Source organism: Narcine bancroftii, chromosome 3 (genome assembly GCF_036971445.1).
Source record: "Narcine bancroftii isolate sNarBan1 chromosome 3, sNarBan1.hap1, whole genome shotgun sequence".
In the NCBI taxonomy this organism is placed as follows: Eukaryota; Metazoa; Chordata; class Chondrichthyes; order Torpediniformes; family Narcinidae; genus Narcine; species Narcine bancroftii.
Genome location: NC_091471.1, coordinates 219,307,595 through 219,323,634, shown reverse-complemented (window position 1 = coordinate 219,323,634; position 16,040 = coordinate 219,307,595). Strand labels below are relative to the sequence as shown.

The 16,040-nt window shown below is 42.4% G+C and overlaps 1 protein-coding gene across 3 annotated transcripts in view; it reads left to right on the top strand.

The window, feature by feature from the left end:
• Positions 1 to 16,040, top strand: part of slc2a9l2 (solute carrier family 2 member 9, like 2) — a 316,787-nt gene that overhangs the window by 226,119 nt on the left and 74,628 nt on the right. For all 3 annotated transcript variants that reach the window (XM_069926647.1, XM_069926646.1, XM_069926648.1), the window contains exon 9: positions 7,736 to 7,846. In XM_069926647.1, the coding sequence (XP_069782748.1) occupies positions 7,736 to 7,846 (111 nt within the window). The remainder of the gene's footprint in view (positions 1 to 7,735; positions 7,847 to 16,040) is intronic.

Below are 16,040 nucleotides of genomic sequence, written 5' to 3'. Positions count from 1 at the left end.
GGATCCTTATTTATTATTTGGATTGAAATATATAAAAATCCTTCTGCCAACATTGTAATGATTGTACAAATTTCTTCAGCTTTTTTATTGTGTAGATCAACTAGACAAGGATGTCCATTATCTCAGGCTTTGTTTCTTTTCACAATTGAACCATTATCAGAATTAATAAGACAAGATATTGGTATTAAAGATATTAAATTTAATACAGAGGAACACAAGATAAATTTATTTGCTGATGATGTTTTGATTTATATGACAGATCTTATAAATTTGTTGTGTTCTTTATATACAAGATTAAAAGAATATGCCATTACTTGGAAATCAAATACAGATTTAGGGATGAACATAATTTATGTAACAAATATATTTCTTTTTGAAAATATGGAGCCCATATTTACAATGTGTTGGTTTGAAAATTTGAAGGACTCTCAAGAAGCTCGTTGCGCTGATATCCCTTAGCATCAATATTACGTATAACAAGATGGTTTTTATCTTTTTTTGGCATTCTCCTTAATTTCTTTTCTTTTTTTTTAAATGTAGGATTGGTGGGTGGGGGGAGGGGGGAGAGGGAGGGATTAAGTTACTTTACTTTACATTACACACGCAGACCACATTTGGTTTTTTTTTTCAATTTATTCAATTAATAATTGTAGATGTGGTTTTAAAATTCTTAAATAAAATATTTTTAAAAAATGACTTTGTGAGATTTGATAGATCTAGAGAAACACCATACTTAAGTATCTATAGAAGTTTGTAAATATGTTTGTTCACAAAAAAAATATTGATTCAGGAATAGCTGCTTTTTCCAGAGAATGGTTCGATACCACAGAAGGAGATAAGACCCAAAAATCAGTGCATTTAAGGGGAATAAATCTGAGGATATGTGGAATGGAAGGATATCTCGAGAGGACAGAGCGGCTACTGTGAAACAAAACTCAGCGCCCAATACTGGAGGCTTCACAGCTTTGCTGGGCTGTTTAAGTGGAGGAGGGTGGGCTTGTGAGATTCCGTCAGGAAGCTGGGCAGTCCAGGTGTTGCATATTAATAGATAAATATATTGTTAGGCATATGTATGCTCTCTTGTAATTGTAACAGCATGTAAGGAAAACTCATTTTATCATCCATTAGAACTCATGCTATGTGGCTGAAAGAATGAACAAGTCAAGCCACATATTTTAGTCTGGCAGTCTAATTAATAATAGGTCATTGAAAGAAATGACCAAGATGCTACATGTTACCAGTGGTGAAGAAAGTCAAAATGAAATGTATTAATTCCAAGGTCAGGGTTTCGCATGTGAGTAAAAATAAATCCTGAAATGTGATGATAGTTGTCTGCAGCTGTAGAATTAATTTGAACCCTGCAATATTTCTATATATAATGGATTAGAAAGCTGGTAACATTCTAGAAGTGATTAAAAAAAATTTAAACAAAAATATAAACTAAATTTCTGTAGATGTCTGAAAAGCACGAATGATGAAGAGAAGACCAGCTTTATTTTGGGGTAGAGAGGATTATATCTTTTCAACTCTTGAGAAATAAATAAGACCAAGTATAAAAATCCAGTGCACACATGAACTGGAGTCACAGGTTCAAATCCCATAGTTTAAGGCAGGAAGCAGGAAATACTTCCATGTGTGACGGCGCACATCCTCATGGCGAACCGGGCCCCGCTTCTATCGCCACATGGTGGGGCAGCCATGGCGAAATGGCGTCGTCAGAGGTTTCTCTCTGACTCCAGCATCTCTTCCAGGGCCCACCCTGGGCAGTGATTATGATGTCACAATGCACCAGGTGACTGAGCTCATGCTGCCCTTGAAGGGGCATTTGAATAAAAACAGTCGTTAACGACCCTCAACATGGTGGCAATGTTTCTTCCACTGCTCACACCGCCACAGTGGTGACCCCGACGAGCCTAGACATTTTTCAGGACTCAAAACACCATGGATTCAGCAGAGGTTAACGCTGTCTCCATCAAGCTTCCCCCCTTTTGGACCCACCGACTGAGAACGTGGTTCGGGCAGGCGGAATCACAATTTCAACTCCGCAACATCTCCTCAGATGCTACGATGTTCTATCATGTCGTGAACGCTCTGGACCAAGATACGGCAGTGAGGGTGGATGACATCATCCACCATTCACTGGCTAAGGGCAAGTATACTGTCCTCAAAGACCTGCTGCTTGGAACTTTCGGGCTAACTCCCCAGCAACGGGCTTCTAGGCTCCTTCACCTAGATGAGCTTGGGGACCGTAGTCCGTCGGCGCTGATGGATGAAATGCTGTCCCTTGCCCTGGATTACGAGCAACTGGCTCAGGCATAGAGGAACGATGCGGAGACGCAGGCCTTGCAGACCGCAATCTCGGACCTCAAACTCAAGGATGTCCAGGTGCCCAATAGCCTAGACACATTGCTCTGCAACGTCTTAACAGGCACGCAGCACCCAGTGGTCATGCTGCACTGGAGGGCGAAGGTCTTCAGTCTGATCCACAACCTCACTCATCCAGCGGAAAAGACAACCGAACGAATGGTTGCGGAGCAGTTTGTGTGGCACGGGCTGAAGAAGGAGGTGGAGGAACTGTACCAGGTGCCAGACCACCAAAGTTCAGCGACACATGCGAGCCACCATCCAGAACTTTGACCTGTTGTTTGCAGATTCCAACACATCCACTTTGATGTCGTCGGACCCCTGCTGGTGTCCAAGGAGGCTCGTTACCTCCTCACGGTGGTGAATCAGGCCACAAGGTGGCCGGAAGCTGTCCCGATTAAGGAGGCTTCCGCGGAGATGTGCGCCAAGACTCTGGTCAGCCAATGGATCGCCCGTTTTGGAGTCCCAGTGCACATCACTAGCAACAGAGGGGCGAAGTTCATGTCTGCCCTGTGGACTCAGATGGCAAAGCTCCTGGAGGTCAAGCTCCACCGCACCACAGCATGCCACCCGCAGTCCCAACGGGTTGGTGGAGAGGTTCCACAGGCGCCTGAAGGCATCGCTATGGCCAGGCTCTCTGGAGCAGACTGGGTGGACGAACTACCCTGGGTCCTCCTCAGGATCAGCAGTGGAGATGGTCTATGGCGCACCGCTTTCCCTGCCAGGTAAGTTTTTCGGCCCAGACCCTGACACCACGGCCACTGACAACAACCTGCTGATGGACCTACATAGGTGACTGGTCTCCTTAGCTTCACCCCCTGGCACACCAAGGCACCCAGCCATTTCATCTTCCCAAAGAGCTCAACTCGGCCCAGTTCATTTTCGTGCAGAGGGGACCACAAGGTGCACCGCTACAGTAACTGTACGAGGGACCATACAAAGTCTTGCACTGGTCCAGCAGAACCTTCACCCTGGACATTGGGGGGGGAGAAGAACTTTTTACGGTGGACCACCTGAAGGGGGCCCATGTGGACTTATCACGGCCTTTGCAGACGGTCGTGCCCAAGCACTGGGGCTGACCGCCAAAGCAACAGAATGCGTAGCTGACTCTGGGGGGGTTGTGTGGCGGTGCACATCCTCATGGCGAACAGGCCCCGCTTGTATCGCCACGTGGCGGGGCAGCCATGGGGAAATGGCGTCGTCAGAGGTTCCTCTCTGACTCCAGCATCCCTTCCAGCGCACACCCTGGGCAGTGATTATGATGTCACAATGCATCAGGTGACTGAGCTCATGCTGCCCTTAAAGGGGCCCGCAGAATTTGAATAAAAGCAGTTGTTAATGACCCTCAACATGGTGGCTCTGTTTCTCCCACTGCTCACACCACCACACAGTTATATTTTTTACGCAGGGTATAAGTAGAACCAATAAATGGAGGTTTAAGGGAGTTAAAGAAAGGTAATGATTTCAGAAATTGATCAACACCTCTATGAAACAAATTACAAAGATAAACAAGATGTATTTGGGAGGACAGATCTCACTGCAGTCCAGCTACAGTGTTGGAGGCAAAAAGGAAGCTGGTGAAAATAATCAAAAACTAAGCTTCAGATCAGTGCCAGAGAAGGGAATATGTGGCAACTTGCAGAGGCAATGGTGAGATGAGTATGAAAGGAGCAATACAAATACATTTTAATTCAGACAGAGTTTAGGAACATATAAGAGACTGGAACTGTGCATTTGCTGGATTAACTAATTAAAATATTATCAGTAAAATGAAATCTGTTGATCAGAAAAAAATGTCAAGAAGTGTTGAAGTAACAAAACATTTTAATGTTATAAAGAAAGATATTTTTATGGAAATCTGAATATGTTAAAACAAAACAAAGTGCAAAGGAAATGCCATTCCATACTCGGAATGGCCTAGAACCAGAGGAAAAGAGATCCAATGAACTCCAGATGAAGGGTTCAGGCTCAAAATGTCGACCGTCTTTTACTTCCTATGCATGATCTGCTGAATTTCTCCAGCGTTTTTGTGAACTGCAAAAGAGGTCAATTCCATGTTCCATGTCACATAAATAGAATGACTTCCCTAAACATTCTGAGAAGTTGTGAATTTTCAGCAAACAAAGATGGAAGGGGCATTGCTGAAGATTGAAAACATTTTGGCAATTGATAAATGCTCTCTGGAAGATTGAAAGGCGGAAGGTATTACACCTAGTGCACAATGATCCATGGAAACAACATAGGTAATTTGGCCTTGTAAATGGATGTAAAAATTCTGCATTCATTATGGTAGAAGGAAGACTCTGATAGAAACTAAACCCTAATCTCCAAATCTATCACAGAATTGTGTATCGAGCACTGGTATGCAAAGATTACTCTCAAGTTTGCAAAGTAATGACTTTACAATGAGATAACAACTCAAAAAAGAACTACTTACAAGTCACTGCCTCAATTGTCACCACAAGAGATAATGAACATATTGATGCATTACCTAGAACAGCCATTTTCAACTTTTTTTTTTTAGCTGTGGCCCCCCCACCCTTCGCCCCAGGACTCCGGTCAAGGTTTACGGGCTCCCTTTCCTGTGAAGCAGTCAAGTTTTAGTTTCTTCTGTACTTCTACTGACAACGAAGGGTGGCACAGTTAGTGTAGCGGTAAGCACAATGCTATTACAGTACTAGTAATCTGAGATCGAATCTTGCGCTGTCTGTAACTAGTTTGTACATTCTCCCCATGTCTTCGTGGGTCTCATCCAGGTGCTCAGGTTTCCTCCCACCCTTCAAAGCATATCTTAGTCAGAGGTTAATTGAAGTATTTGAGTGGAACAGGCTCATGGGCCTGAAGGGGCTGCTACTATGCAGTTAGTCTAAATAAAAAAAACAAGAAAATGATTTATGTTACATGAAGTGAAAAGAAAACTAGGCTTTTACTTAAATATCCTGTGGCCCCCAGGAGGTTGGTGATGGGGGGTGGGGGGGGGGGGTGGTAAGTGTGAATGGACCCTTTGGGAATGGTTGATCTAGGATACGTGATGCCAAGAAACCTGTTAAATCAGAGATGAGACTGGTAAAGACAGTGTTATACATACTCTCTCAATAAATATTACATAGACAGTTGTTAATTAGATCATAAGACATAGGAGCAGAAATAGCCCATTCAGCCCATCAGGTTTTCCCCACTATTTAATCTTGAGCTGATCCATCTTCCCACTTAGCTCCACTGCTGACCTTCTCCCCATAATCTTTGATGCCCTGGCTAATCAAGAGCCTATCAATCTCTGTTTGAAATGCACTCATTGCCATGGGCTCCACAACCACCTGTAGCAATAAATTCCACAGATTCACCATCCTCTGGCTGAAGAAATTCCTTGGCATTTCTGCTCTAAGCAGACACCTTTCAATCCTGAGGTTGTGCCCTCTTGCCTTTGGCTCTCCCACTGTGGGGAACATCCTTTCTACATTTACTCTGTCCATGTCTTTCAACATTCAAAATGTTTCCAATGAATATGGGGAAGAGCTATCAAACTATTCGAATATCATAATTCTTTCGTTCCTGGAATAATGCTTATGAACCTCCTTTGAACTCTCTCCAACGTCAGAACATATTTTCTTAAATGAGGAGCCCACAGCTGCTCACGGTACTCCAAGTGAGGTCTCACAAGTGCCTTAAATATTCTCACCATCACATCTATTCCTCTTGAAATGAATGTCAGCATTGCATTTGCCTTCTTCACCACCATCTCAACATGCAATTTACTTTCAGGCTATTCTGCACAAGGACACGCAGGTCCTTTTGCATCTGGGCATTTTCAGATTTCTTCCCATTTAAAAAATATTCTGCCCATTTATTTTTTTTCTACCAAGGTATATAACTTCACATTTCCTGACATTATGTTTCATTTTCCGCTTCTCTGCCCATTCTCCTAATCTTAGTCCTTCTGTAACCTCTGTTTTACCTCGACACTACCTAGGGTGGCTATTCCAAAAGGAGGACATGGTCAGAGGTTACCATACTGTGTTTACATTTGTTGGTTTTGCAATACCATTTAAATATTAGAAAAAAATATAATATTTATAAAATATATAATTCTTTTTGAAACGAGCTGTCTAAGCTAAAATTGTCTCATTTTTATTCAGACATAAATCCCCGATGTGATAAATGTAAAACAGACGATGCTTCCTTAATATGTTTGGATCTGCCCTAGCTTGGAAAAATTTAGAAGGAAGTTTTTCAAACATTATCGGTGATTTTAAATTTAAAATTAGAACTTCGCCCTTTAATTGCTCTTTTTGGAACATTCTAAGATGATGTGTTACTAATTTCAATTCAATACTGAATTTTATTTTTTTCTTCATTGATGGCCAAATGTACAATTTTGATTAAATGGAAAGTTAATACTCCACCTACACATACACAGTGTTGAAGGGATATTGTTTAAATGGAAAAAATTAAATATGCAGTTAATAACCGAAATATTAAATTTGGAATGATATGGGCTCATTCTTGGACTGCTACCATTACCTTAATATTTAGTGTTAAACTCGGATCTTGACATTGTGTTGTCCTTCTCTAAGACTGGGCCATCTGGATTTATTAATGTTAATCTTCAAACTTTGAAATTTAATTATTTTTAAAATTTTTTGTTTCTTTATTGTTATATACTATTTTACTGTCTGGTGTGTGCTTTGGAACTTGTACCTATGATCATTATTGTATCTTTTTTTTCTGATCTTTTAGCACACTTCATAATTGTATTGTTCAATTATTTTAATTGTAAAATATTAATAATATATGTATGCAAATGCTCCATTTCTTTTGTACAGAAATGGAAATATAAATGTCCACTTAATGAAAATATTTTGGAAAGTAGCGATTATTTATAAAACAGCAATATTTAAAATTCCGTGAGAAGATAATGGTAGAGTGAAAAGATCCCGGTGGTCGAGGTTCCAGGACTAGAAAGAAGATTAAAAACACCTTCAAGAAAATTATGGAGGTCATAGTTTACAAAATTTCATGTAACAATCTGAAAATAAGCTAGGCTGCAAGTAGTAGTAGTTTATTTATTTAGTGCATTTAACACAAGGCACATTGATCCAAAGTGCTGAACATACAATAAGGAATAAATTAGTTACTATCTGACGTAATACAGCGGTTCAGCCAACATTTTACATAAACTATCCCACTTAGAACATTGTATGTATTTTAAGCTTAAAACATGTTGTCAGTCTTGTCCTTTCCACAGTAGAAGATGAGCACCAAGGAGGGAATTCCATTTTCTCAGTCACCACTGGAGGTATAACATGTTCTCAGATTCCACTGATTATTGTTTTATGTCTAATGTGTTCATTTGTTCTTTCTTCATTTCCAGATATGGTTTTATACAAACAGCATCTTTAAAGCAGCAGGTATAAGCAAGGACCGCATTCCTTACATCACCCTGAGCACCGGAGGCATTGAAATTATAGCTTCAGTTCTTTCAGTGAGTAGAATTTATTGTATTAAATCTAGGCCATTCATTCAGGATGGAATGGGTTCATTTAAAACCTTGTTAAGTCTTTATAGCTGTTTTATTGTATATTGTATATATTTTATGAACCTATGACTGAATCACACTAAAAATGGGTTTTAAAACTTTGCATAGTTTCATTTGTTAACCTGCCAAAAGCCATGTAAATGGGATGAAGGAAAAGGAACTCTAATTAGCTTGTTTTATTGTACTGTTCACACCTCAGAAAATCTTATTACATTCCTTTATCAGCCCCTCACAGACAAATTCCAATTTCAGAATCAATACCAGGTTTATTGTCATGAACGCTTATCACGACTTTTGTTGTTTTGCAGTAATAGTACTGTGCACTGCAAGTGCAAAAATGGCTATAAATTAAATTTCTGTAAATACACAATTAAAAAAAAATTAACAGTGCAAAAGAAGAGAAACAAAAAGTGAGGAGGTGGTGTCTGTGGTTCATTGTCTATTCAGAAATCTGATGGTGGAGAGAAAGAAGCTGTTTTTGTAACGATGGGTGTTCATCTTCAGGCTCCTGTACCTCCTTCCTGATGGTACCAAAGTGAAGAGGGCATGGCCTGGGTGATGGAGGTCCTTGATAATAGAGGCTGCTTTTTTGAGCCACCATCTCTTGTAGATGTCCTTAATAGAGTGAATACTAGTACCCGTGATGTTGCTGGCCGAGTTTACAACTCTCTGTAGCTGTTTCTCATCCTGTGCGTTGGGACCTCCATACCAGACAGTGATGCAAGCAGTTAGAATGCTCTCCATGGTACACACGTATAATTTGCAAGAGTGTTTGGTGACATACCCAATCTTCTCAAATTCCTCATCATGTATAGCTCTCCATGGTACACACGTAGAAATTTGCAAGAGTCTTTGGTGACATACCCAATCTTCTCAAATTCCTCATCATGTATAGCCACTGGCGAGCCTTCTTCATGAATCCATTGACATGGACACTCCAGGATGGATCTTTGGAGATGTTGACACTCAGGAATTTGAAGTACTTAACCCATTCCACTGCTGACCCCTTGATGAGGACTGGATCGTGTTCTCCTGGTTTCACCTTCCTGAAGTCTACAATCAGTTCATTAGTTTTGCTAATGTTGAGTCCGAGGTTGTTGTTGTAACACACTCAACTAGCTGATCTCTCTCACTCCAGTTACAGAGGGAGGTGTAGATGCTCAGGTTTTGAATCTTGTGGACCATTACCGAGGGGATAATGGTGTTGAAGTTGAGCTGTAATCGATGAAAAGCAGCCTGATGTTCATGTTGTTTTTGTCTTGATGATCCAAGGCTGAGTAGAGATCTAGTGAGATGGCATCTGCTGTGGAGCAATTATGGTGGTGGGCAAATTGCAGTGGATCTAGATCTTTACTTCGGTACGAGTTAATTCTGGCCATGACCAACCGCTCAAAGCATTTCATTACAGTAGATGTGAGAGCTACTGGGCAATATTGCAGCTCACTCTCCTCTTCTGGGATGATTGGTGCCCTTTTGCGACAAGTAGGATCCTCCACCTGCGGCATTGAGAGGCTGAAAATGTCTGTGAGCACTCCAGCTAGTTGGCTGGCACAGATTTTCAGTACCCTGCCAGGCACGCCGTCAGGCTATTCAATTAATTCAACTGCAGTCCAGAAAATGTTTACCTATGGCCATTTGGTGAGTTGTGGAGTTGATGTTTAAGTCTTGGCAACGGTACTGAGGTCGCAAACAGTTGCACCATAGGAGCTAACCTCACCACTCTCCAGAAGTATGATTCATGTAAAATGAAAGCAGTGATGCCAAATAAATGGATTGAATAGAGCCGCGTTATTCAGAGGTACATGATTGAATTTGAATCACAAATCACAAAATGGGTGAATGTGATGAAAATTGCAGAGTATGTGAAATTCACGTGGGCATTTCCCATCACTATACCTCGCTACTGTATTCAACGTTTTGTGCATCGGTCACATACAGAGTGATTTCATCTGTTGGGTGACGCGTTTTTAGAAAATTGTTAACTGAAAGCTCATGCTTTCCTGCTCTGAAAAAATGACAAAAGAAAAGACACTTTGTCAAGGCACTTCATTCATGGCAACCAGACCAATGAAAAGGCTCCCCATATATTGTCCCAGTTTCCCTTTGCTTTCCACTGTATCCTTTATGCACCCTCTTAAAAGTTCCTTAACCACTTACAGCACAGAACAGGCCAGTTCGGCCCTACTAGTCCATGCCGTAGAAAATCCCCACCCTCCTAGTCCCACTGACCAGCACCCGGTCCATACCCCTCTAGTCCCCTCCTATCCATGTAACGATCCAGTCTTTCCTTAAATGTAACCAATGATCCCGCTTCGACCACGTCTGCCGGAAGCTCATTCCACATCCCCACCACCCTCTGCGTAAAGAAATTTCCTCTCATGTTCCCCTTATAATTTTCCCCCTTCAATCTTAAACCATGTCCTCTAGTTTGAATCTCCCCCTTTCTTAATTGAAAAAGCCTATCCACATTTACTCTGTCTGTCCCTTTTAAAATCTTAAACACCTCTATCAAGTCCCCTCTCAATCTTCTACGCTCCAGAGAAAAAAGCCCCAGTCTGCACAACCTTTCCCTGTAACTCAGACCCTGAAATCCTGTCAACATTCTCGTGAACCTTCTCTGCACTCTCTCTATTTTGTTTATATCTTTCCTATAATTTGGTGACCAAAACTGTACACAGTACTCCAAATTTGGCCTCACCAATGCCTTGTACAATTTCATCATAACCTCCCTACTCTTGAATTCAATACTCCGATTTATGAAGGCCAACATTCCAAATGCCTTCTTCACCACACCATCTACCTGAGTATCAGCCTTGAGGGTACTATTTACCATAACTCCTAAATCCCTTTGTTGCTCTGCACTCCTCAATTGTCTACCATTCAATTTATATGACCTATTTAAATTTGCCTTTCCAAAATGTAGCACTTCACATTTATCTGTATTAAATTCCATCAGCCATTTCTCAGCCCACACCTCCAGCCTTCCTAAATCACCTTTTAATCTACGGTAATCTACCTCACTGTCCACAACACCACCAATCTTTGTGTCATCCGCAAACTTGCTTATCCAATTCTCCACCCCTACATCCAGATCGTTAATATATATAACAAATAATAGTGGATCCAGGACCGAACCCTGAGGAACTCCACTAGTCACCGGCCTCCAATTGGACAAATGATTTTCTACCACTACTCTCTGACACCTCCCATCCAACCACTGCTGAATCCATTTCACTACCTCCTTATTTATACCTAATGCCTCCACCTTTTTTCCTAACCTCCTGTGGGGAACTTTGTCAAAATCTTTACTAAAGTCCAAATAGACAACATCCACAGCTTTCCCTTCATCAACCTTTTTTGTAACCCCCTCGAAGAACTCAATCAGGTTTGTCAAGCATGATCTACCCCTGACAAAACCATGCTGATTACTCCCTATCAATCCCTGTACCTCCAAAAATTTGTAAATAGCATCCCTCAGAACACTTTCCATCAACTTGCCCACCACAGACGTCAGACTTACAGGCCTATAATTCCCAGGTTTGCATTTGGACCCTTTCTTAAACAGAGGAACCACATGCGCCACCCTCCAATCCTTTGGTACCACCCCCGTGGCCAGTGACATCCTAAATATCTCTGTTAATGGCCCCACTAACTGTCCACTAGCCTCCCTGAGTGTCCTAGGGAATATTTTGTCCGGTCCGGGAGATTTATCCACCTTTATCTTTTTTAACACAGCCATCACTACCTCCTCGGTTATCCTTATATGCTTCATGACCTCCCCACTATTTTTCTTTACTTCAACTGGTTCAACATTTTTTTCCCTAGTGAATACCGAGGCAAAGAAATCATTCAAAATTTCCCCCATTTCCTCAGACTTCTCACTCAGCCTACCCTCGCTATCTACAAGCCTCTGTGCATCTTTTTGTGTGTGATGCTTCTCAATCCAGCTATAACTCCATCTTTCAAAGAGTCATTAGTACTGCTAATCCAATAATGCGTGTGTCTTGTTTAATTGTTACTGGGCATCCGTGAAATAATTGTTGAGAGAATGTCCATAATATCTCTTTGCCAGTGCCATTGAGGGTGCTGTATGGAGCAAGACTGGTATCAGAGGCAGATAAAAATGCCCATGAACCCAGCAGAGATGGCAAGGAAAGAGTCATGCCAGCAGATCTGGTCCTCAAGAGTGCCAAAGGAGTAATGCTCTTGTCTTTGGTTCTTCAAAGAGCTACGCATCAGGAGGTCTGGCTGAATGGTGACAGAGATCTCCCTCTGGAGGTAAACACAATGTGATGGAGGAACTCAGCAGGTCAACCAGATCAGTGGGAAAAGAACAATTGACTTCTGGTGTTGGAACCCTGCATCAGGGTCTGAGAATGAGGAGAAGAGAAGCTGGTGCCAAGAGGACAGGGCAGGAGAAGCAGGACAGGGGCCTGTGTAGGGTTGGTGAATCACCAAGAGATGAAGCTTGAGGGATAGAGGCAGGTGATTGGCAGATGCCATACAAAGGGAGCAAGGGAAGGAAAGCAAATGAGTCAGGTGGAGGAAGATACAGGGTGTTCAGCTTCCATAGTCCACACCTGCAGCCTCCTGTGTGTTTTCTGTTGCTGGAGGTCTTGGGGACAGTTGCCCAGCTCCTGAGCTACTGGATCATTCCAGAGCATCTTGCACACAGTTGTTGTTTGTCACCCGTTCTTGAATAAGGCCATGAACTTCAGTCTTTAATGTCGCAATCTTCATGAATCTGAGCCTGAAACCTCCTTTCACACAGGTGACTGATAGGCTATTACGCTGAGGTCTTTAGTTTTTGAGATTTATTTTTTCCCTTTTCCTCCTCTATTCTCAGTTCCTCGAGCACCACCTTTTATTCAGGTACACCAAACAGGACGATCCAACATTTGCTGTTCCCATTGGGGTGTGTCAATGTTGAAGCTCTTCAGGGATGTTCTAAGAGAATCTTTGACTCTCGACCGTTCATTCTCAGTCAGTGCTCCATTAAGTACCTCATTACTGTCTGTAATCAGACATTCTCCTGGTGTGTTCAGCCCATCTGATCTGCATTTCTTACAACAGTATGTATGGATGGTGGTGATGATTCTCTGGGACAGAATCTGGTCTTGCCCCGTGCTCTGTAGTATTCTGTGCAGACAGGTCATGTGGAAGCATTAAGCTGTTTACTGCACATTGTGCATGTCTCACAAGCATAGAGTCAGATGGGTGCGGTACGACACGCATTCACCTTGGATTTTAGACTCATTCCTTCTCATGTCCACACTTTTTAAGGCACTCCCTGATGCTCTCCACATAAACAAATGGGAATTTGTCAAATTTTCCTCAAGAAGAGCCTACTAGACTGAGCTCAAGTACAGAGTTGGGAGGAATTTGGATTGTTCAAGGCTCTGGGACCGAAAAACTGTGCTATGTGGTCCTCTGGGCTTTCCTTCAGAACCCAGAAGTCAGCAAAAATCACTGGCTGAACACACTGCTCGAATACAGTTGAGTGAAAAAATTCTCACATACAAGTGAGCCCTCGTGACTCTTTTATGCTTTAGCATTCTACATTATCTGGTTTATCCCGGTAATTTCCCTGCAGGGAAGTAATTTTTTCCATTCAAAATAGACTTTATTCACAATAAATTATTTGCAGAAAAGAAAACTGTTCAAAGTCTCTTCATACCCATAGTATCTATCGTATCTACACAGCCCTTTCAATCCACCATTGTCACCACTGTGGCACCTTATCACATCTTCCCACCCCCCCACCCTCTGTTGTTTGAGGGACTTACCCTCAGTCTCAGCCCCTCAATCTCTGGGAGTGGGAGGAATCTAGACTGTGGTCCTTCCCACAGTACCCTCGTTTTGGCTGCACCAAGCCTCTGTGCATCCTTGAACACGGACTCCTGCGGCCTGGAATATGCCAGGTGGCACCACTCCCTCACTGACAGTCCCATGTACTTGAAAGACCAACTGGTTTCGGGCATATCAAAGTGCATCTTTCACTGAGTTGGTGGTCTTCCAGCAGTTCTGGGTATCTGACCCAGTGTGCGTCCATGGGAACAGCCCTTAGATCAGAGTGTCCTTTATCACCCTGCTGTTGGGGATGAACCATGATAAGTCTGGATATTGGGAATACAGAGCCAGTTTCTGGTCTTAGTCTAGCTGATCAAGCAGGATCTTCAATGTGAGAATCACGCGACCACCGTGAAATTTATGGAGTCTGCGTCTCTGTGTGGACTGCTGCAACAAGCCTGTGTTCTTCACTGGAGAGGGCTGTTAAATTGTCACAGTAAATTTGCTCTTTCCATCCTCCTCATCATGGCTTGGCTTTGCGAGTGAAGATTTAGGAAGGAGGCTATCCATGCCTGCTGCAGGCTCGCTGGTGGCTGACGAGGCCAGTGCGGGACTGACATGCCCAATTGCAGCGGCTGCAAAGGGAAATTCTGTTCTGCGTTTGGTGCTGCTGTGCCACGGTTCTTTCTCTGACTCCTTTTGTCCTGAAGGCCAGTCCTGCGTGCATTCTCGAAGGAGGAGACAGACGGGTGAATGGTGTGTCGCCAGGACATGTAATCGGAGGCTAGAGCAGACCACTAGCGATGGTCAATATGACAAGCACCAAGTGATTTCTCCAGATTTATTCAGAGAGACCTTGTAACTCTTTTTCGGAGCTTCTCTGTCACAGAGAGTTTGCCATACAGCACAATCTTATCCAGGCAATAATCCTCCATCTTAAGGATGTGCCCTGTCCAGCGTAGCTGCATTTTCAACATCATGGTCTTGATGTTGGTAACCTCCACTTGTTTGAGGACTTCGATGTTGGTGACAAAGTCACTTCAGTGGGCATTAAGGATGGTGTGGAGGCTGTGGTGGTGGAAGCACTCAAGGAGTTGTCCATGTTTCTTGAATGCTGGGACATTCTAACCCACATAATGATTTTGTAAATTATATATTTGTCAACTATATAGCTGTAAATTATATGTTATATATTGGAGCAGGAGTCCCAGAATTGCCCTAATTATCAAGAGGTGTGGGAGGGCCTGTCCTGGAAGGAACTCTTGTTGGTAGAGAAGTAGACTTTATAGCAATTCATGTTGTTCTCGGTTATGTCTTCTACTTTAGAATAAGGAAATGCAAGCATCATATTTATCATGTTGCAAAGAGCATTGAGATAACATGAGGATAATTATCACAGAGGTGTATGGTATAATATAATCTGAAGTATTTGCTGTCTAGCTCTGGGATCGAATGTTATTAGGAGAGGATAAAGATTTTATCTGAAGTCTTCCACAAATAAACAGTATTCTACACAAATCAGCATAAGCCTCTTGTTATATGGGCTCAACAGCAACAACGGTTAGGATTTTGAAATTGCTATTCTCAGCAAAATGTAATTTGCATTTGACTTCAAAATGGCTAACCTTTGGATAACATGCTGGAGTTGACACAAAGACCCCTTCATAAGCAAAAGTATTGAGGAGTTAAGGATGTCCCAATTGTCTACCTCGGCTGGCAATCAGACACAACTACTCTCCAACTTACGACTGTAATTGGGACCAAAGAATCGGTCGGATTGAAGTCGGAATTTTGCCCGCACGTATGGAGTACCGAAGTCTTAAAGCAAAATTTTTAATCAAATTTATTTTTTCATCAAATCTTTTTTTCTTCATAGATTTGACAATAACAACTTAAAGCTTCCTGAATTTGTCGATCAACCTTGGCGAATCTTTCCACATTTGGGTCCATGCTGATCTTGTTAGTCGGCATCCCGGGGTCTGTGGGCTGGGCGTGGCCATCTTGATTCCTGTGCATATGCGTGAGTCTTTGGTTGGCACATGCATAGTTCATTGATTATTGGAGTTTGGTTGGTGCATGCACAAGAGTTAGGTGCCCTAACAATATTGAATTCGTGCCCTTAGCTCCCACACATGCACCAACCGAAGACTAATGAATGGACACAGGAATCCAGATGACCTACATCCCCTGTCTGGTTTTGAAGGATGGGAGGAAACCAAAGTACCCAAGAACACGGGGAGAAGGTACAAGCTCCTTATAGACAGTGCCAGGTTTGAACCCTGGTCCCAATCACTGGTGTTGTAACAGGATTGCACTAACAGCTACATTAACCATGCTGCCCTAAGTCCTG